General features: G+C 45.9%; 1 protein-coding gene across 1 annotated transcript; it reads left to right on the plus strand.

Moving 5' to 3' along the window:
• The first annotated feature begins 1,565 nt into the window (after positions 1-1,565).
• LOC120061359 (prickle-like protein 2) lies at positions 1,566-17,273 on the plus strand. The gene is made up of 9 exons (XM_039011122.1): positions 1,566-1,724; positions 11,695-11,808; positions 11,923-12,060; positions 12,822-13,025; positions 13,430-13,616; positions 15,117-15,271; positions 15,363-16,137; positions 16,267-17,156; positions 17,208-17,273. The coding sequence occupies exons 1-9, from the start codon at positions 1,593-1,595 to the stop codon at positions 17,271-17,273; spliced, it is 2,661 nt and encodes an 886-aa protein (XP_038867050.1). The 5' UTR covers positions 1,566-1,592.
• The last annotated feature ends 5,289 nt before the right edge of the window (positions 17,274-22,562 follow it).

The raw sequence follows: 22,562 nt of genomic DNA on the forward strand, positions 1-22,562 counted from the left end.
GTATGTAACAAGACTGGTAATAATGATGCTCCTGGCCAAAGCTGTCATTCATGCAATGCAGATGATGTGTCACTCATATTGGCTATGTGCTCATATTCATTATCAGTGAACTAATGGCACATAATGGATGTTATCTCTGATTGGCTGTGACTGATAGACAAGCCTCTGTTTTTTCTCTCTCTAGAACGCAGAATTGAACACAAACCAGTGAGAAAAAAATTGAAAGATCAAATTTTCCTGCCTGCCTCCCTCCTTCCCTCCATCCAAATTCCCCCACCCCCCTAATGTGTTGCCGGGGCAGGAGTGCGTGATGACAAACCACTCGGCGTAATGAGAGTGTGTTACGTCAAACTCACACACTCTCCAGGTCTCCCATGAGGCCTTCTCTCCCTCACTCTCTCTACTCCATATAGTTGTGATGTAACTGATGCACTGTCTGCCTGCTCGGGCCAGGCCAAGAGCTAGCAGCTCCATCAGCACCAGCTTTACCTAGAACCCTAGAGGAATCAGCAGCGTCCATCTTAGAGCGAGATAAACAACACACCACACTACCTCATGCAGTCTGACTCACTGGCTCACTCCTCAAAGCACAGCAAGGGAGATTAGTTATGTCCTTGTGCTTTCATGGCTTTAGTTATCTCCTGTGGCTTTGTGTGTTGTGTAAGAAGCTCTGAAAAGTTGTTGTAGCTATCTGTTAGATTCCAAGTAATGGACGTTCCACAGGGTGTCTGTGTTGTGGTGAGGGAATGTTGTTTTGGATTAATGGTGGACAGATCCTGTTTGAGCCTGATCCGTGACGTGTCATGTGGTGGGACTGATTTTATTGGAAGTGGATTAGCTACAGTAAACCCATCTTGTTTCTCATATAGACCAACTTACTGTAGGGGCACCCTGCCCTGGCCTTTACCCCTATCACCCACCATCCATTCATGCTATAAAATGTCCCATTTGCTCCCTAAATGAATTGCTTTCAGTGCCATGTTTCTGGTGACGGCAGGTAGCGATCTGCAGCAGATACCGTCTCCTCCTAATCAGTCATGTATTAGTAATGTGTCCAGCTGTTCCACGATCCAGCCAGAGACCCTCCATCCTCTCACTCTCACTCTCACTCAACACTGTCTTAGGAGCTCAGCCATATCTGACAAATGGTCACGTAACTTAGGTTTGTTGTGTTAGATTTCTGTGTTTGGACTGTATATTAGTTTTGAAAACTATAATGGCACAAACATTTTGTGCATTTGACAGTTTTATTAAAGTCTGAGCCAGTGTTTGTGTGTATGACTCTGTACAATATTTATGCATAATTGGTTATAACAAATTGGTGAAAATGCTTTCCTATATCTGCCATAGCCCTGATGTATGGCCCTGGGAAATCTGAAACTGCAGCCTGTAGTGTAGAATACTAATTACCTTCTCTTTCTCTATCTTTCTCTCTCTCTCCCCTCTATATCTCTCTTTGTTTTTCCCTCCCTCCCTCCCTCCCTCCCTCCCTCCCTCCCTCCCTCCCTCCCTCCCTCGCTCTCTCTCTGCTCTGCTAAAGTAAGACCTGTGTCTACTCTAAGTGTCCCAGTGAGGAGAATGTGGTGAGGGCCATGTCTCTGGAGATGGAGAAGAGTGTCACTAAGTTGATGTATGACTTCCAGGGGAACTCTACCTCTGACGACGACTCAGGCTGCGCACTGGAGGAATACGCCTGGGCGCCCCCTGGTCTCAGCCCTGAGCAGGTACACCATCCACTTTGTACCTCTCTTTTCCCCTTCTTAATTTTCCTAGTTATCTGAGAGGGGTGGATTCATTGATTGATAAACAAGCAGCAGAACTGATGGTTAATTGCTTTAAAATTCCCTTAATGGTGTCGAGAGAGAGCGAGAGAGAGAGAGAGAGCGAGAGAGCGAGAGAGCGAGAGAGCGAGAGAGAGAGAGAGAGAGACTTTGACTTTTTGTCTTTCTTTACTGAAACATTCTCATTTCATTTCACACTCGCCACCCCCCCCAAAATAAAAAAAATACAAATATAGCCTGTACTGCATACATGTACCATACTCACCTTTCCATCTACCAAATGATACAAATCACCATACACAAAAACAATACCCACTACTACAACCGTATATCCAAAACATCTTCCCCAGCTATACAGACGGCCCCCCCAACACACCATATCACTTCAAACATCTCCACACATTTTATCATTTTATAGAACTCAAACTCAACCCTAAGGCGCGCAGAGACCATCCCATTAACCTTTCACGAGTATCAACCCCGTATCCGGGATCACCCCCCACCCCCCCCACACTGATTAGCATCGCTAGCATAGCTTCACAAGTAAATAGTAGCATCTAAATATCATTAAATCACAAGTCCAAGACACCAGATGAAAGATACAGATCTTGTGAATAAACCCATCATTTCTGTTTTTTAAAATGTTTTACAGGGAAGACACAATATGTAAATCTATTAGCTAACCACGTTAGCAAAATACACCATCTTTCTTTGTCCACCATTTTCTCTCTCCACCACTAGCTATCACCAATTCGGCTAAACTAAGATATTGATAGCAACAAACCAAGAAAAAAACTCATCAGATGACAGTCTGATAACATATTTATGGTATAGGATAGGTGTTGTTAGAAAAAAGTGCATATTTCAGGTAGAAATCACAGTTTACAATTGCACCGACCATCACAAATCGACTAGAATTACTAGATAGAGCAACGTGTATGACCAATTTACTCATCATAAAACATTTCATAAAAATAGACAAAGCATAGCAATGGAAAGACACAGTTCTTGTGATTTCAGACCATATTTCAGATTTTCTAAGCGTTTTTCAGCGAAAACACAATAAATCGATAAGTTAGCATACGACATGTGCAAACGTTAGTAGAGCATGAATTCAAGGCAAAGGGAGCTATAACGTTATCATCGCCAAAATATATTAATTTTTTCACTAACCTTCTCAGAATTCTTCCGATGACACTCCTGTAACATCATTTTACAACATACATATACAGTTTGTTCGAAAAGGTGCATATTTAGCCATACAAAACCGTGGTTATACAATGGAAATAGTCACAACTCAAGCATCAAAATGAGGGACGTCAGCTTTCAGAGTGATCTAGTTTAATCGAAAGCTAATCATATACTTGACTAAAAAATACAGAGTTGACAGGAATCGAAAGACAAATTAGTTCTTAATGCAACCGCTGACTTACATTTTTAAAATTATCCTTACTTTTCAATACAGGGTTCGCCAAGTGAAGCTATACCAAACAAAATGGCGAAATATGCGTTTAAAATATTTCGACAGAACAACGATTTATCATATTAAATATTGCTTACTTTGAGCTGTTCTTCCATCAGATTCTTGGGCAATGTATTCTTTCTTGGGTTTAATCTTCTTTTGGTCGAAAGATGTCCTTTGTCCGTCTAAATGCCCGCTAACGTTCGACCGGGACCCCGAAATGTGCCCGGTGCTTCACATAGAAATGCATCAAAATCGCACTAAACGGATATAAATTGCTATAAAACGGTTTAAATTAACTACCTTATGATGTTTCTAAGTCCTATATCGAATTAAATTACAGACGGATACATTTCAAGTTGATAACCGAGCCTGTGAAAATGGCATCCGGAGGTCCCTTCCTGCGTAAGGGCGAGCGTCGAAAGGGGGGCTACTCTCACTCCTTGGTCTTTTATAACCTCTGAGAGCTACGGAGAAGGCCCATTCCACTTCTCATTGGTTACTGACATCCAGGGGAAGGCGGGTGCAGTTCGTGTCGTTCCATAGGATAGACAGAGACCTTAAAAACTGATCTGAAACCAGAGCTTCGCTCTCAGACCTTTCACTGTCTGTCATGGATTTCGCTGTAGAAAGAGTTCTGGGTCACCCACAGACATCATTCCAACTTTGTATGAAACTAGAAAGTGTTTTCTATCCAATAGAATTAATAATATGCATATTGTACGAGCAAGAATTGAGTACTAGGCAGTTTAATTTGGAGACGACAAAATGCTAATTCGGAACAGCACCCCCTGTAGTCGCAAGAAGTTAAACAGTAGTAAAGGGTCTGTTATCCCCCCACCTTTGACCCTGTTTCTCCTTGTTAGCCAAATAGCTAACTTTGCCTGAGCAAACAGAAAATTCAACAACACACATTTTGCTTTCTCCTTACTCGAATACCTGTATCCCATTATAAACATCCCAACAGCAAAAACCACCCCCAACCTCTCACACAGACATTCCAACAGAGACATTAATGGCATTAACCTGGTGCACACAGAAAACACATGAATCACAGTTTCTTTCATTTGACAGAACGGACACCCCTGCCCAATTCCCGGATCAATCCGTGCCAACCAGCTGTTAGTGGCCAGGGCTCCATGAAGAACCCTCCACTGGAGGTCCCCTGACCTCTTTGGTACTGGGGGTTTGTAGAGCGCCCTCCATCTAAACCCCACCATACTCTCCACCCCACATACCCCCTGCCACTGATGTGCCTTCACTCCTGTTAGGCTTCTAATGTTCCTAACCTTAACGCAGAGGTTGTAGAGGGCTTTACCTCCCACCCCCTCAAACTCCCCCAGGCTCGGAGTGTTAAAATCTAACAAGTCCTCCAGACCCCCTTGCCAGTCTCCAGTCTCTGCCGTCACCTGCAGTGGCGGAAACATTGGTGGCCCCTCTCCCTTTGGCCTCTCAAACACCCCCCTTACCTGCTCAGACAGTGCCTCCTGGACCTCCTCCAGGAATCTCTCCAGCAGCCTAAGAGACGTTATTCCTGTTTGTTGAGCCAAGACCTCCGGGGTTTTCCACCCCTCCTCTCCCAGCATTCTCAGGTCACCTAGCCTTTGTACACCCCCTGCCATCAGTTGCCTCTGCAGGGTGGCAGACTGAACCGATCTCAAAGGGATGGCTGGGTTGTGGAAAATAGGCTCCTCCCACACCCACTGCCCAGGCTCCACACCCCCTTCTCGTGTGGGCCTTAATAGCTGCCAGGTCCTCAGCATCGCAGAGTAAAACTCTGAGAGACCTGCTGTACTCAGCCTCTCCAGCTTCATGAGGAACAGCTGCCGGTCCAACCCTAATCCGCCAGCTCTCCTCAGCAGTGCGCATGCTGGTTCCCTCCAGCCAACATCAGTATGGTACAGCAGTCTCTGCACCGCCTTTAGCCGGAAAGCAGCCATCCTGCTCTCCAGTTCCACCAGGCCCTGTCCTCCTTCGTGGACGGTCATGTACAACACTGCTGCCTTCAGCCAGTGATGTCCCGACCAAAAGAAGTCCACCAGCTTGCGTTGCAGGTCTGCAAGCAGACCGGCGGGGGGGTTGAGGACAGCCAGTTTATGCCACAAGGAAGATGCCACCAGGTTGTTAATTATCAGCACCCTCCCTCTATATGACACTTGAGATAGGAGCCACCTCCACCTGGCCAGTCTTGACACCACTGCCTGTGACAGCCCCTCCCAGTTCTTCCTGACCCACCTCTCCGAGCCCAGGTACACCCCCAACACTTTAAGCCCTTCACAACCCCACTGCAAACCCCCTGGAAGGAGAGGAGGAGCCCTATCCCCCCATGCCCCACATAACAGAGCTTTGCTCTTTCCCCAGTTTACCTTAGCTGATGAAGCTCCCTCGTACACCTTCAGACTGGTCTCTAGTTCCTGCATATCTTGCCCATCCCTGACCATCACAGAAACATCATCTGCATATGCTGAGACTGCTATTCCTGTCACCACACCCATGCCTGTCCAGCACACTCCCTGCAGTCTCCTGCGTAGCAGTCCTAAAAAAGGCTCAATGGCTAGTGTGTATAGCTGCCCAGATAGAGGGCATCCTTGTCTAATGCCCCGTCTCACCCAGACTGGCCTACTGAGCCCCCCTCCCACCTTAACCATACATGACGCCCCAGCATACAACAGCTTCACACAGGTCACAAAACTCTTCCCAAACCCAAACACAGACATCACATTAAACAGATACTCATGATCCACTCTATCAAAGGCCTTCTCTTGATCTAAAGAGACCAGTCCAAAGTTCACATTAGAACCTCTCGACAAGTCCAACATGTCCCTAATCAAGAACAAGTTGTCCGTGATTGAGCGTCCCGGTACACAATATGTCTGGTCCTTGTGTATTATAGAGTCCAGATGGGACTTCAGTCTGTTAGAGAGGACCTTGGCAAAAATCTTGTAGTCCGCACAGAGTAATGCCACAGGCCTCCAGTTCTTAAGTTCACACAAGTCCCCTTTTTTGGGCAGGAGAGTCAGAGCCGCCCGACGGCAGCTCATCGGCAACTCTCCTACCCCGACGCATTCACGCAAGACGCAAAAGAAGTCCTGTCCAATTGTTCCCCAGAATTTTTTGTAAAACTCCACTGGGAGTCCATCGACCCCCGGTGCACGACCGGGGGACATCTGGGTTACGGCCTCTGCCAGTTCATGTGACAACAGAGGAATGTCCATTTCATCCCTCTGTGCCCGAGAGAGCTTAGGGAGTCCTGCGAACAAGACCTGAGCACACATAGGATCACACATTTCTGCCCTATACAATTCAGTATAAAACTCCACAGTCCGCTCCCGCATCTCCCCCACCACAGAGGTCACCCGCCCATCAGAGAGCCGTAAACAATGCATACCCTTGGCTTCACTGCTCTGTCTTTCCAAACCAAAGAAGAAGGAGCTGGGAGCATCCATCTCCTTGAGCATGGAGAACCTAGCTCTTACAAGTGCTCCCTTTGCTTTAACCTGGAAAAAACTGCCCAGGTCCCTACGTAATTCGGCTAAATTAGCCTGGAGGCCTACATTGCCTTGCCCCACCATCTCTACCTCCATCTCACTAATACACCGCTCTAGTTCCCCCAATACTCTCCTAGCCTCTGAGGATGAGAGAGCTGTGTACTGTTGACAGAAAAGCCGAATTTGCACTTTCCCCACATCCCACCATTGACTCAGAGACTCATACTCCTCTCTTCGCTGCCCCCACCTTTCCCAAAAAGTCTGGAAACCTGAGCAAAAAGTGGCATCTTGTAAGAGCTTTACATTGAACTTCCAATAAGATGCCTGCCGGGGCCCTGGTGAAATAGACAGCCGAGCCATGGTTATGTGGTGATCCGAAAACCCCACTGGGAGAATGGTAGCGCCCAGCAGCCTATTGCTCTGATTCCTGGACATGTAAAAACGATCAAGTCGGGCTGCACTCACCCTAGCCCCAAAGACCTTCACCCATGTATACTGTCTTGTGTTTGGATGTTTAGTTCTCCAAACATCCACTAGGTCAAACTGATTAATGATGTCCCCTAACACTCCCACTGACACTGAATGAGGCTCTTCCCCATTTCTGTCTTTTGTAAAATCCATTGTACAGTTCCAGTCACCTCCGATCACCAGCGTCTCCTCAGGCGCTACTTGTGAGAGTTCCTGTCTAAGACTCGCAAATAGAACCCCTCTTTCTCTCCCTGTGTTAGGCGCATACACATTTATAAAAACAAAGCCCATGCTGTTAATTTCTGCTTTAACAACAAGCAACCTGCCCTTACACACCTCCTTTGAGGAGCAAATTTTTACAGACAGACCCGGTGCAAAAAGGACTGCCACCCCTGCACTAAGATTTGTCCCATGGCTCAACACACTTGCCCCTTTCCACCAGAGCCCCCAATCAACTTCATTCACCACATCACTATGCGTCTCCAGCAGAAACAACACATGTACTTTTTTTTGTTTTACATATTCACCCAACACACTCCTCTTTCCCGCATCTCTGGCGCCATTTATATTAAGCGAGCCTACCCGAAGAGTCTCCATAAGAAGTGGGAGAAAAGCCAGCAGAGAAATAGACCAATAGAAAAGCTCAAAAAGCCCCAGTGTCAGAAAGAAATTAAACATTTAAACAGTGTCTGAAGGTAAACCTTTACGCACTGTTGTGACCCACTTCCTCAACCTAAACCGTTTCCTGGGTGAGAGGACACCATGCCCCTCATTTCTCATAGCATGTTGTACTGATCTTACAAACTTTCTAGGATCAGGAAAAAAAGCCTCAAGATTAACTTTTTTCCCCTTAGTCTCATTCAGGAACCTTGTCAGTTCTCTCAACGTGTACTTAGACCCCTCTGGTTGACTGGCTGTCAGCTCCGGGCCAATTGAAGAAGAGTCTGAAAAAAATAACTCCTCATCCTCTTCCTCAGACTCACTTTCCTCCTCTTCTCTATCTCCCACCCTGACCACCTGCTCTTTCTCTCTGGTTAGGGCCTCACCCACAGCAACAGGCAACATTTCCATGGTGCCTTTGCCCACACCCTTTTTCCTTTTCCGCTTGACACCCTCCTCCTCCCCCCCTAATCTCTTACCCTTTCCCACTATACTCTCCTCATCCACTAGAATAACCTGACTAGACCCAGTATCATCTACACCACCCTCCATAGCATGACTAGGCCCAGCATCATCTACACCACCCTCCATAGCATGACTAGGGCCAGCCTCAGCTACCCCACCATCCATAGCCTGACTAGACTCAGCCTCTGCTATACCACCATCCATATCCTGCCTAGACCCAGCACCCTTTACACCACCCTCCATAGCATAACTAGGCCCAGCCTCAGCTACCCCACCATCTCTAGCCTGACTAGACCCGGCCTCTGCTTCCCCACCATCTCTAGCCTGACTAGACCCAGCCTCCACTACCCCACCATCTCTAGCCTGACTAAACTCAGCTACAGCTACCCCACCATCTGTAGCCTGACTAGGCCCAGCCTCATCTACACCACCATCTCTAGCCTGACTAGGCCCAGCCTCTGCTGTCTGCATCTCCTTACCCCCTGCACTTTGACCTCGATTTCCCCCACTGGCGCCTGTACCCTCACCTTGTCTACGGCCTTTGTGTGGGCACGCAAAACTCTTGTGCCCCAAATCCCCACATTCAAAACACCGTAGACTATCTGTGCTGGCAAAACCTGCATAGAGCCCCTCCCCATGTCTCACTTTAAAGTGCACATTTAGCTGTTGCTCATTGTTGTTCAGAAACATAAACACTTGCCTCCGGAACGAAACAACGTGCTTAACGGCATCTGCCTGAAAACCTGCTGATAGTACACGGAAACCGCTAGCAAACTTACCAAAACGACTCAGCTCTTTCCTAATTTGATCATCCGTAATAAACGGAGGCAAATTGGCCACTACAACTCTTGTTGAAGGGGTAGAGAGAGGTGAAATTGACACCAACACATCCCTTACAAATATTCCGCTAGCAATTAGCCTACCAACCAAATTAGCCCTTTTCATGAACACAACCACAGCTTTGTTCATTCTAGAAGCAGAATGTATAAACTCAGCTCCTACCTGTTCACCGACCGCGAGCAGAACCTCCTCCACCTTAACTCCGTTCTCAGGAACACACCTGAATCCATGCTGTATCGACAGCGTCTCCTCCGCGCTAGGCTGAGAAGCCATCGCGCACACCACACCTTCCAAACCCCAGGAAAGTTACTCTGTCCTCTTCCACCCTAACTTTGAAAAAAAACTTTGGATACCGCTAAAACAAATACTGCATTAACCCTCCACCATAGAAAATAACATGTAAAGAAAAGAATCAAGAAAGTTAGTTAGGATAGAGCTTTCCACACCAAACACTCAACCTCCAAAAACACCCAGCATGCACTGCGAGAGAGAGAGCGAGAGAGAGAGAAAGAGAGAGAGAGAGAGAGAGAGATCCTGTGCATCAAACCTACCAAGCATAGCAAATTAGCTGTCAAACATTTCATGGAAGCGCAAATGTGAAGAAATTACTCAACTGTCACTGTTGAGATGACACGACGTGAGCAGAGAGGTCAGAGCCCAACGTAATGACAACCGTGACCAAACCATGAAGATGACCTGAAGGATAGTCTGTGGAATGCATCGTCTGAACGACATGAAAGTAATGAAATGATGGTGCCTCTTTTGGTTTCAGTGGTGTAATGATGGTGTGTATTATATATTCTTGAATTTTTTGCTGTTTGTTGGATTGCTATGTTTTATTCTATCAGGATTGTCATTCCTAACCCCTCAAATTGGAACAAACTGAAACATAAACTTCCACCACAGAGAGAAAAAAGCACAGACATAAAAATGAATAGTTCTTTCCGTTGACGGGAGCTGTCCAGATGAGGGAGAAGTTGGTTCTTTGTTTGTTCTCAGGCTGAAGTAATAATTCCTGCTTGTCTCCACTGTAAAGTGCTGCACAGTGGGACCTGTGATGCGATGCTGCCACGCTCCCTTCCTCCCACCAACCCTTCCTCCCTCGCTCCCTCCCTCTCTTCCTTCCTTCCTTCCCTTCCCCCGACCCGCCCTCCCTCCCTCCCTCCAGCCCAACTGCCCTCCCTTCCTTCCTTCCTTTCCCCTCCCTCTCTTCCTCCCTCCCTTCAGGAGCTCTGTTAATAGATGACAGGCAGGGCTGATGATAGTTATTTTCTCCAGTCAGCCATCTTGACAGGATTCTGAGGGAGGCTGTGGCCTTTCTCTGAACCAACAGGAGATGAAGGCAATCAAGCCTGCTGGATTATTGTGACCTACAACTAAATTTAGCGTCTGCTGTTGACTAGATGGCTGTTTTCTAGTGGATTGGAAGGCCCTCATTTATTTTGTGCAATGTTAGGTGTGAACCACACAATAATTTTTGTTTAAATCTGCTCTGTATGTTTTCGAGGATTATGTTGCAAATCATTGAGGTGTGACAAAACTTTAATTGTACCATAAGATTGTTGTGTTCTTGAAGAATAATTACCTGAAGCATTTTCCCTACTTTCTATCGTGTGACTTCAGCTCAGCAAGTTTTCCTGAATGCCTATAATTACTTTGATTGTAGCCTACAGGCATTCAGAAATCATAGATACTTTTTTATTTTCCCATCACTATGGGGGCTGCGGTAGCTTTGAGGGTGGGCCAGCTACTGGAAGGTTGGCGGTTCAAATCCTACTGTAGACCAGGGCAAACATCTAGTGGGAGTGAGCTGGCAGCTGGAGGTTTGCTGGCATTGATGTCTCAGGTTGAAGTAATAATTCCTGCTTGTCTCCACGGTAAAGTGCTGCACAGTGGGACCTGTGATGCAATGCTGCCACGCTCCCTCCCTTCCATGTTCCCTAGAGCAAGGCACGTATGTGTTGGATAAAAAGCAGAAGACAAATTTCCATCCTGTATGGACTAATAAAGCTAAGTAGAATAAGAGCCTACAATTGGGACTCTACAAAACACTGTCTGCAATGAAAGAGAACATTGCTCTCCAAGGCTGTGTCTGCGGCAGAGCCACAAGATCCTTTGTTCCAGACACTCCTATTTCCAGCCATTGTTCTCAAGGCCAAGAATGATGGAGGACAGAACAATAACCAACACAGCAGAATATAAAGCCCATCATCTATTCATTAGAAACTGCTGCTTTCAGGTTCATCTGGGAGGGTTCTTTAACTTTTGTTTTTAATCAACAGACATTTTACCATTCAATTTACAGAGATAGTAAAGTTTATAATGATGGGTAGGCACATGGCCTACTTCAGGAAGGATCAGACTAGCCACTCTATCAATCCTGTCATTACAAAAAATCAACAATCGTTGAGTGCAAAAACAAACATGTACCAAGGCTGTAGAAGATGCTATCATTGTCACTATGCTGAACTAAGACCCTTAGCGTTTTGTGAGACTAAAGCCAGAGTGTTGTGGTTTGTGTCCCTGTCAGGTGCATCAGTACTACGGTTCTCTACCCGAGGACAGGGTGCCGTATGTGAACAGCCCAGGAGAGAAGCACCGCATCAAACAGCTAATTCACCAGCTGCCCCCGCACGACAACGAGGTGACACATTAGTTTACCTGATTACCTGTGTCTAGTGACCTTTGACACATTTACGAAGGGATGTCTAATGTTTTTGATATGGGTGACGAAAGAGTGTTTTGGTTTGGTCGTCAGGTCCGATACTGCAACACGCTGGACGACGAGGAGAAGAGGGAGCTCAAGCTCTTCAGTAACCAGAGAAAGAGGGACAACCTGGGAAGAGGCAATGTCCGCCCCTTCCCCTTGTCCATCAGTGGGGCCATCTGTGAACAGGTACTCACTGCTGACACAAAACAAACATCACAGAAATCCTACAGCACAAAGAGCGGAAACATAGAGGGCACCACTAGGGGATGATGCAAATGGGATAAAATCCATGCTACAGCAAATTTAATTTATATTTGAAAATAAATTCAGCTTTCTACTCAGATCTGTTCATGTCTAAATGAGATGCTTTCTCTGCCTTGGTTTTGGATTGATGTCTAATCAGCAGGATTAGCCATAAAAGCCCTTCATTGATAAAATCATGCACTTCACATTTAGAAACATTGGATTATTCATATCGTAACTGGCATCTCTCTCCCCTCCTCTCCCTCCTCCTTCAATCTCCCCTCCGTCTCTCTCCCCCTCCTTCTCCCCCCTCCTCCTTCCTTCCCACTCCTTTTCTCTCCCCCCACCTTCTCTCTCTCTCCTCCTTCTCTCTCCCCCTTCTCCTCTCTCCCCCTCCTTCTTCCTTCCCCCTCTGTACATTTATTTTATCTGACTCTTACTTTATAACTCTATCTATTTATATCTTGGCCCCATTCTCTCTCTCTCTCTCTCTCTCTCTCTCTCTCTCTCTCTCTCTCTCTCTCTCTCTCTCTCTCTCTCTCTCTCTCTCTCTTTCTCTCTCTCTCTCTCTCTTCTCTCTCTCTCTCTCTTCTCTCTCTCTCTCTCTCTCTCTCTCTCTCTCTCTCTCTCTCTCTCTCTCTTTCTCTCTCTTTCTCTCTCTTTCTCTCTCTCTCTCTCTCTCTCTCTCTCTCTCTCTCTCTCAGTGTGGGGGCCAGATAAATGGACGGGACATTGTGGTGTTTGCATCGCGGGCAGGCCACGGCCTGGTGTGGCACCCTCACTGCTTTGTGTGCTGCATGTGTGAGGAGCTCCTGGTGGACCTCATCTACTTCCACCAAGAAGGGAAGATCTACTGCGGCCGGCACCATGCCGAGAGGCTCAAACCCCGCTGCTGTGCCTGTGATGAGGTAAGCACGCCTGGGTTCAGAGGGCTGGGGTGGTGGGCAGTCGGCTGGGTTAGCTGGAGCTCAGCGGGAGATGGGGTTTAAGGGGTGTTGAGGGGTCTCACCTTCCACATCTCAGTTATTTGAGGAAGTCTTGCTGGGTTTGACTAAGTCTTATTTCAGCTAATTCTAAGATATGTGTGATCTTCACTTGGTAAGAATCTGTCTCCGCTTGGTGTGTATTTCTCACCCTCTCTAGTGGTCTATGGTTTGACAGTCTTTTCTGTCTCTCCGGCATTTTATCTTGAATTATTTTTACTACTGATTTTGGTCTATCTATTTGCTTTAGATTCCGGTTTGCTGATGATTGTAATGTATGGTCTCTCTCTCTCTCTCGCTCTCTCTCTCTCTCTCGCTCTCTCTTTTAGATTATCTTTGCTGATGAGTGTACGGAGGCGGAGGGCAGGCATTGGCACATGAAGCACTTCTGCTGCTATGAGTGTGAGGCTCCGCTGGGCGGCCAGCGCTACATCATGAAGGATGGACATCCACACTGCTGCAACTGCTTTGAGTCTCTCTACGCAGAGTACTGCGACGCCTGCGGTGAACACATAGGTACACGGTTCTAGATGTTTCCTGAACATGATGTATACATACATTGAGTGAAACAAAACATTAGGAACACCTGCTCTTTCCATGACATAGATGAATCCAGGTGAAAGCTATGATCCCTTATTGCTGTCACTTCAATCAGTGTATTTCTCTTTCTTTGTTGTTGTCAGTTCGTATGTTCAATTAATAAATCATGTAGTGATTCTATATTCTTCAAAACACACCTGCATCCTATACTTGTACTTCCATATTTACATATTTACTCTATATAACTGCTTCTCTCTTCATTGCTGTCCATCTTCCTCCATCTCTCTTGTTGACATATCCATCCCTGCTTTTCTTTTTACCATTTCTTATTCCCTTGACCTATTTTTAGCCCTTTCTCGCTCTCTGTAGCTAGGTTTCCATCCAATTGGCGACAGATTTTCATGCGAATATTGTAAAATCCTCATAGAAAATATGCACATTTTCCCACCAAGTGTTGTTTCCAGCAAACTGACTTGTGGATAAAAATCAGTGTGTGATGACATAGTGCACACAAAATTCACTTTTTCATGTGCCGAATAAAAATCTAAAGTTCAATGTGTTTCCATCACATTTTCAACTCTACCAACTCTATTTTTATATGTCAAATAGCAGTCAAGCATCAATCATCATGTCGCCAGAATAAGACCATCGAAATGTATTGAAAGGAGCATTAAGATCACTGTGCACTTTCACCACTCTGTGAAGTTCATCATAACTTATTTCATCTGTAGCCTAATAAACTGCATGACTTTACTTGCATAAAAATTTTGGATGGAAACGTGGTTAGTGTCTCTTTTTACATGTATCTTGCCCCCTGTTTTCACGTCTCTATGACTGTGTTGTTCCCACACGCCATCAGTCTCCCTTTGTCTCTCTCTGTATCTCTACCTCCATTTCTCCACTTCTCAAATCATTTCATTATTGACATGTTTTACTGGTGACGACAACCTAACGGAGCCATTCAAAGAACCTGTGGTTGTTAAGTGCCAATAGTCATAAAATCTGAGATAAATGTATATTTATTTAGTTATTTATTTAGTTATTATACAGACCGCATAATCCCAGTTTTGGGTAAAATCACAATATCAACCTTCTGGGAAATAAAACGCAGCGTTTGTGCTGTATTTAATTTCTTCTTCCAGTAAATATCATAAAAATATTTTGTAGGCTCATGTTTTACAGATTAGCTGAGGCTCTGAGCAGGCTCTTCAGAGACTGTGTGCTTGGCTCAGCTAATTACTGAGGAAAGTTACAGTCTCTCACTATAGATAATGGGTTTCAGCCAGTCAGTTAGACTGACGGTAATGCTGCGGATATACCATATGCCTATGCCAGTGTTCTTTCATCCAAAGGCAAGATCAAGCCTCCAATTGTCTGTGATCATTAAGAATCAGTTTGTGATATCCCGAAACTGACACCTTATTAGTAGTAAGCATCATTTCTAATTCTAATGCCAGGATGTGATCCTCTCCCCAGGCATTGACCAGGGCCAAATGACATATGACGGGCAGCACTGGCATGCCACAGAGGAGTGTTTCTGCTGTGCCCGCTGTAAGCGCTCCCTCCTGGGGCGCCCCTTTCTGCCCAAACAGGGACAGATCTACTGCTCACGCTCCTGCAGCGCCGGACAGGTGAACAACCAGCATTTAACTGAATGTTCTGGTGACACCTATATGTGTCTTTTCTATGTATTTCAATTATGTAATCAATTCCATCAAACAGGACCCAGATGAATCCGACTCCTCGGACTCGGCCTTCCAGAGTGCCCGCTCCCGTGAGTCCCGCCACAGCACCAAGATCATAAAACAGGATCACCGAAATACCGAGCAGGAGCGTCGCCAGCCAGCGCCAATGCCTGACCGTCTGTCTGTCGAGGTGGACCCCCTGTCTATCCATATGGACCGTCTGAGCCTTGGCTCCATCCAGACACCCAGCCGAACCCCCAGTCGCACCCCAAGCCGCACCCCTAGTCTCAACCAGGTGTGGATGAGCCGGGACGAACCTTACCCCCCAGCATACGAGGCAGCCTATGAGGGCTCCCCACGGGACCCCTCTCCAACCCCCACGCCCCTGCTCCTGGGCCCGTGTAACCCCAGGCAGGGCTACAGCCCCAGCCCCAAACCCCACCCCCCAACCCAGAGCTCTGGCAACCCAGGGAAGAGGCCTGAGTCCTGGGTTAAAGAGCAGGGCAACACCAAGCGGACGCCCATGGCGGCATTGAGGGGCCAATCCTTCCAGGACAACTGGATCCACCACAGCCAGGACGAGTTCCGGCCACCCAAGCTGAGGACCCAGATGAGTTTTAACGAGGTGTCCAGCCAAGGCCAGGGCTTCTCAGATAAGAGGAGCATCAGCATGCATGGCTTCCAGAGGGACAGCAGGCCCCCCCTGACCAGGAACGCCATGAGCAACGGCATTAGCTTCACAGAGCCCCTCACCCCTCTGGAACAAACCCCCCGAGGATCCATGGAGTCTCTGGCCCTGTCCAACGCTACAGGTACTGTGCCCTCTCACCTGAGTTTAGAAGATAGACAGTAGATATGATCTAATATGATAATATGGCTAATGATTTATGCTCCCAATCAGGTAATAAAGTATAAATAACCTGTCTGTGTATCTTTCCCAGGTAACTCTCTGGATGGAGTCAATAAGCGTCAGGAGCACCTGTCCAGGTTCTCCATGCCAGACCTTAGTAAGGATTCTGGGATGAATGTGTCTGAGAAGAGCAACATGGGGACACTGGGTTCCCCTGTCCAGTTCCGCAGCTCTGAGTCCCTGACCTCCTCTCGGCCATACAGGAACCTGAATGCGCCCGTGCAGGTGGGGTACCCCCTGGGGTACTGGGACGCCCCCCAGCCTCTGGCCTTTGAGGGTAAAGGTCGTGTGGCCCTGATGGGGAGTAGTGGCAACCTCCGCATGCCCGCCGTGATTGAGAGGACACCTCGTCGTCGGCCCAATGAGCCAGAGCCCATACGGCAACAACTACCAACGCAACCACGGCGACGCAAACACCGCGGCAACGGTAATGATGGAAACGGCAACCACCGCAACAGTGGTCGCCACCACCGGCGCTCTCGACGCTCACGCTCTGACAACGCCCTCCACCTGGCGGCCGACCGGGCAAATCACATGATGGAACCACCACACCGTCGCGTTCAGGAGGACTACGACCGTTTACCCGCCGGCCGCACTGCCCGGGACCTGTTTGGGGTTGGGGGCATGGGTGGTTACAGACAACAGCCTTATAGACCCTGCCCTCGCACCACCTCAGACCTCACCCTGCACAATGCAGCGGGGGGCGGGGGGATTCAGCCGCTGGGCCTGGGGGGGCCATACTGTGGTGGAGAGGGGTATGGGGAGGGGGCAGACCCCTGGTGCTCTAGCTGCTCCTCGTCCTCTGAGTCTGAAGAAGATGAGGGGTACTTCCTGGGTGAGCCCATCCCCAGACCTATCCAGCTACGCTACCTCAACAATGAGGAGCTGCGCCACAGATACAGCCCTACAGGGGTGGGAGGGATGGGGGGCCACCATGGACCCATACATGGACCCCTACATGGAGGAAACCACGGGCAGCTGCACGGACAGCTACACATGCGCCAGAGGAGGAAGAGCAAGAACTGCACCATCTCATAGAGAGTGGAAGGGAGAAAGAGAGAGGGAGGGAGACAGAGAAAAATTAAGTGAGGGAGAGAGAGAGTATGTGAAAGAGTGTATGTGTATGTGTCAGAGAGAGAGAGAGAGAGAGAGAGAGAGACATATATATTTGATGTGTGTGAGTTATACAACTGGCTCTGTGCGCGGGGGGGGGGGGGGGGGGTGTTGTTTGTGTACACCTACACAGTATGATCTAATCAGAACAGGAAGCCTGCAATGGACCGGCTTCTTACACAACTGCAATGTTTACAATGGTGACTAACGATTGGCACGAGCATCACATTTGTATTGTTAACTGTTTATTATATAGAACAAGAAAGGTTATGGCAAATTATAAACTGTGTGTGTGCGTGTGCGCGTGTGCGTGTGAGAGTGATACATCTACAGATATATCCAAGAAATACTGGACGTATTCATAAAATGTACTGCCGTAGTAAAATTACTAGCTGTTTTTTCAAACCAGTTAAAACATTTATAGAAATTGGATTCATGCATGCATAATATTCAGTATGTCAACAAGGCATAAAATAATACTGCAAATAGTTGCAATTCATGATGGAATTTAGCAACTATTTAGCATTGTTTTCCATCTTGAAACAGACAGGGGATAAATTCACCATGTCTGTAAAGTTTAATGAATGCTCCCAAATGACTCAGTTTAAAAGAAGTAATGGTACACAGCAACAAGAGCTCTACGGGCCGAAGTGCTCACGTATTTTATGTACCTACTGGACCTTGGAAAACCACCTGAGTGGACCTCTCATACCAGTGATCCACCAATGACTTATAATCAGTCCATCAATTACTAAGGAGAACCAAAAACTGCCTGGCACACACGGCAGCCCTCCAAACCCAGTCAACTGGCTGCGTGATTGTGGAAAATGTGTGCTGTACAGTGTTGTCTTTTACCTCAGTGGAAACCAAGAGCTGCTGAATGTACAGTATCGTTGGCTAGCCGGCCATGTTATCACCATGTATAAGTAGCCTGTTGAACCTGACCCTGTGCTGTGTGTTTTACATAGCCTCCTGCCCTCCCTCCATCCATGCTTACCAAGGACAGCTCTAGCCTTTGCTCCTTGACCATTCAGGCACAGCAGCACCTCATATGGTCCCGTTTTCTCCCGCAACCTGCTTTGTTTTATAGAGTTAGAATACCACTACTAGATTAATAATAATGAAATATAATAACAATAACAATAATAATACATGTTAAATGTATATAACAGTCAAATAAATGTTATTTAATTTATGGATGTAGTAATGTAAATGTTCTGTACATAATGGCCCTACATATTTATATATATTTTGTAACTACAGAATCATTATTTGTATAACATGATGTAGGGATAGAAAAGTCTTGCATGTTTATTTGTTGATGTTGTGTCATATTGGAATTAAAGTGGATTTTAATGAACAGTGAAAATTTCACGTCTTCTTTTGGTAACACTTTCATAGACACTTTCATAACACTTTGTAGATTTGGCATTGTGTTTTAGGTTATTGTCCTGCTGAAAGGTGAATTCGTCTCCCCGTGTCTGTTGGAAAGCACACTGAACCAGGTTTAACTCTAGGATTTTGCCTGTGCTTATAGCTGTATTCCGTTTATTTGTATCCTAAGAAACTCCCTATTCTTTGCCAATTACAAGCATACCCATAACAAGATGCAGCCACCAACATGCTTGAAATATGAAGAGTGGTACTCTGTGATGTGTTGTGTTGGATTTGCACCAAACATGACGCTTCGTATTGAGGACAAAATATAATTTATTTGCCTCAGTTTTTTTGCCTTGTTTCAAACAAGATGCATGTTTTGGAATATTTGTATTCTGTACAGGCTTCCTTCTTTTCACTCTGTCATTTAGATTAGAGATGTAACTACAATGTTGTTGATCCATCCTCAGTTTTGTCATATCACAACCACGCTGTAACTGTTTTAAAATCACAATTGGCTTCATGGTGAAATCCCCGAGTGGTTTCCTTCCTCTCCGGCAACTGTTAGGAAAGACGCCAGTATCTTTGTAGTGACTGGGTGTACTGATACACCATCTAAAGCCTAATTAATAAATTCACCATGCTCAAAGGGATATTCAGGGACTGCTTTTTTTTTTTTTTTTTTTTTACACATCTACCAAATGGTGCCCTTCTTTGCAACCTCCCTGGTCTTTGCGGTTCAATCTGTGCTTGAAATTCACTACTTAGTTGAGGGACATTACAGATACAGTGGCTTGCGAAAGTATTCACCCCCTTGGCATTTTTCCTATTTCGTTGCCTTTACAACCTGAAATTAAAATAGATTTTTTGGGGGGGTTTGTATCATTTGATTTACACGACATGCCTACAACTTTGAAGATGCAAAATATTTTTTCTTGTGAAACAAACAAGAAATAATACCAAAAAAAAAGAAAACTTGAGCGTTCATAACTATTCACCCCACATTTTGCAGCAATTACAGCTGCAAGTCTCTTGGGGTATGTCTCTATAAGCTTGGCACATCTAGCCACTGGGATTTTTGCTCATTCCTCAAGGCAAAACTGCTCCAGCTCCTTCAAGTTGGATGGGTTCTGCTGGTTTACAGCAATCTTTAAGTCATACCACAGATTCTCAATTGGATTGAGGTCTGGGCTTTGACTAGGCCATTCCAAGACATTTAAATGTTTCCCCTTAAACCACTTGAGTGTTGCTTTAGCAGTATGCTTAGGGTAATTGTCCTGCTGGAAGGTAAATCTCCGTCCCAGTCTCAAATCTCTGGAAGACTGAAACAGGTTTCCCTCAATAATTTCCCTGTATTTAGCACTATCCATCATTCCTTCAGTTCTGATCAGTTTCCCAGTCCCTGCGATTAAAAACATACCCACAGCATGATGTTGCCACCACCATGCTTCACTGTGGGGATGGTGTTCTCGGGGTGATGAGAGGTGTTGGGTTTGTGCGTTTTACTTGATGGCTAAAAGGCTCAATTTTAGTCTCATCTGACCAGAGTACCTTCTTCCATATGTTTGGGGAGTCTCCCACATGCCTTTTGGCGAACACCAAACATGTTTGTGTACTTTTTTCTTTAAGCAATGGCTTTTTTCTGGCCACTCTTCCATAAAGCCCAGCTCTGTGGAGCGTACGGCTTAATGTGATCCTATGGACAGATACTTCAACCTCAGCTGTGGAGATTTGCAGCTCCTTCAGGGTTGTCTTTGGTCTCTTTGTTGCCTCTCTGATTAATGCCCTCCTTGCCTGGTCTGTGAGTTTTGGTGAGCGGACATTTTTAGTAATGGATTTAATGGTGCTCAGTGTGATGTTCAAAGTTTCGGATATTTTTTTTTATAACCCAACCCTGATCTGTACTTCTCCACAACTTTGTCCCTGATCTTGTTTGGAGAGCCCCCTGGTCTCCATGGTGCCGCTTGCTTGGTGGTGTCCCTTGCTTAGTGGTGTTGCAGACTCAATACTTATTTCAGTTTTTATTTTTAAATAAATTTGCTAATATTTCTAAAAATATGTTTTTGTTTTGTCATTATGTGGTATTGTGTGTAGATTGATGAGGAAAATAAACTATTAAATACATTTTAGAATAAGCCTGTAACGTAACAAAATGTGGAAAAACTCAAGGGGTCTGAATACTTTCCGAATGCACTGTACACTGAACAGTGATATAAACGCAACATGAAACAATTTCAAAGATTTTACTGAGTTACAGTTCATGTAAGGAAATCAGTAAATTCATCAGGCCCTAATCTATGGATTTCACATGACTGGGAATCCAGATATGCATCTGTTGGTCACAGATGCCTTACAAAAAAAGTAGGGACGTGGATCAGAAAACCAGTCGGTATCTGGTGTGACCATCATTTGCCTCATGCAACGCGATACATATCGGGGTGAACAGGCAGAGGCTCGGGTGGTTGTTGTCCTTGATGATCTTTTTGGCCTTCCTGTGACATCGGGTGCTGTAGGTGTCCTGGAGGGAAGGTAGTTTGCCCCCGGGGATGCGTTGTGCAGGAGAGCCCTGCGGTTGTGGGCGGTGCAGTTGCCGTACCAGACGGTGATACAGCCCGACAGGATGATCTCAATTGTGCATCTGTAAAGGTTGTGAGGGTTTTAGGTGACAAGCCAAATTTCTTCAGCCTCCCTAGACCCACTTCACCGTCTAGTACGGCAAATGCACTGCCCGCAACCTTAGGGCTCTCCAGAGGGTGGTGCGGTCTGCCCAACGCATCACCGGGTCACACTGCTTGCCGTCCAGGACATCTACAGCACCCGATGTCACAGGAAGGCCAAAAAGATCATTAAGGACATCAACCACCCCAGCCACGACCTGTTCACCCTGCTATCATCCAGAAGGCAAGGTCAGTACAGGTGCATCAAAGCTGGGACCGAGAGACTGAAAAACAGCTTCTATGTCAAGGCCATCAGACTGTTAAATAGCCATCACTAGGCGAACTCCAACCAGTATACTGCCCTGAACTTATTCACTATCTCTAGCCAGCAACATCCCGGTTACTAAACCCTGCACGTTAGAGGCTGCTGCCCTATGTACATAGACATGGAATCAATGGTCATTTTAATAATGTTTACATACTGTTTTACTAATTGTAATGTATATACTGTATTATAGTCAATGCCATCCTATTCAACTATTGCTCTATATATACTATTCTATCCACATATTCTTCAGATATACTACATATTCTATCCGCACACTGTCCTTAATGTCTATACATCCCATCACATATGCACACATATACAGTACCAGTCAAGAGTTTGGACACACCTACTCATTCAAGGGTTTTTCTTTATTTTTACTATTTTATACATTGTAGAATAATAGTGAAGACATCAAAACTATGAAATAACACATATGGAATCATGTAGTAACCAAAAAAGTGTTAAACAAACCAAAAAAATATTATATTTGAGATTTTCCAAAGTAGCCACCATTTGCCTTGATGACAGCTTTGCACACTCTTGGCATTCTCCAAACCAGCTTCATGAGGTAGTCACCTGGAATGCATTTGCATTAACAGGTGTGCCTTGTTAAAAGTAAAATTTGTGGAATTTCTATCCTTCTTAACGTGCTTGAGCCAATCAGCTGTGTCGTGACAAGCTAGGGGTGTTAAACAGAAGATAGATGTATTTGGTAAAATACCAAGTCCATATTATGGCAAGAACAGCTCAAATAAGCAAAGAGAAACGACAGTCCATCATTACTTTAAGACATAAAGCTCAGTCAATCTGGAAAATGTGAAGAACTTTGAAAGTTTCTTCAAATGCAGTCGC

Source organism: Salvelinus namaycush, chromosome 16 (genome assembly GCF_016432855.1).
Source record: "Salvelinus namaycush isolate Seneca chromosome 16, SaNama_1.0, whole genome shotgun sequence".
Classification (NCBI taxonomy): domain Eukaryota; kingdom Metazoa; phylum Chordata; class Actinopteri; order Salmoniformes; family Salmonidae; genus Salvelinus; species Salvelinus namaycush.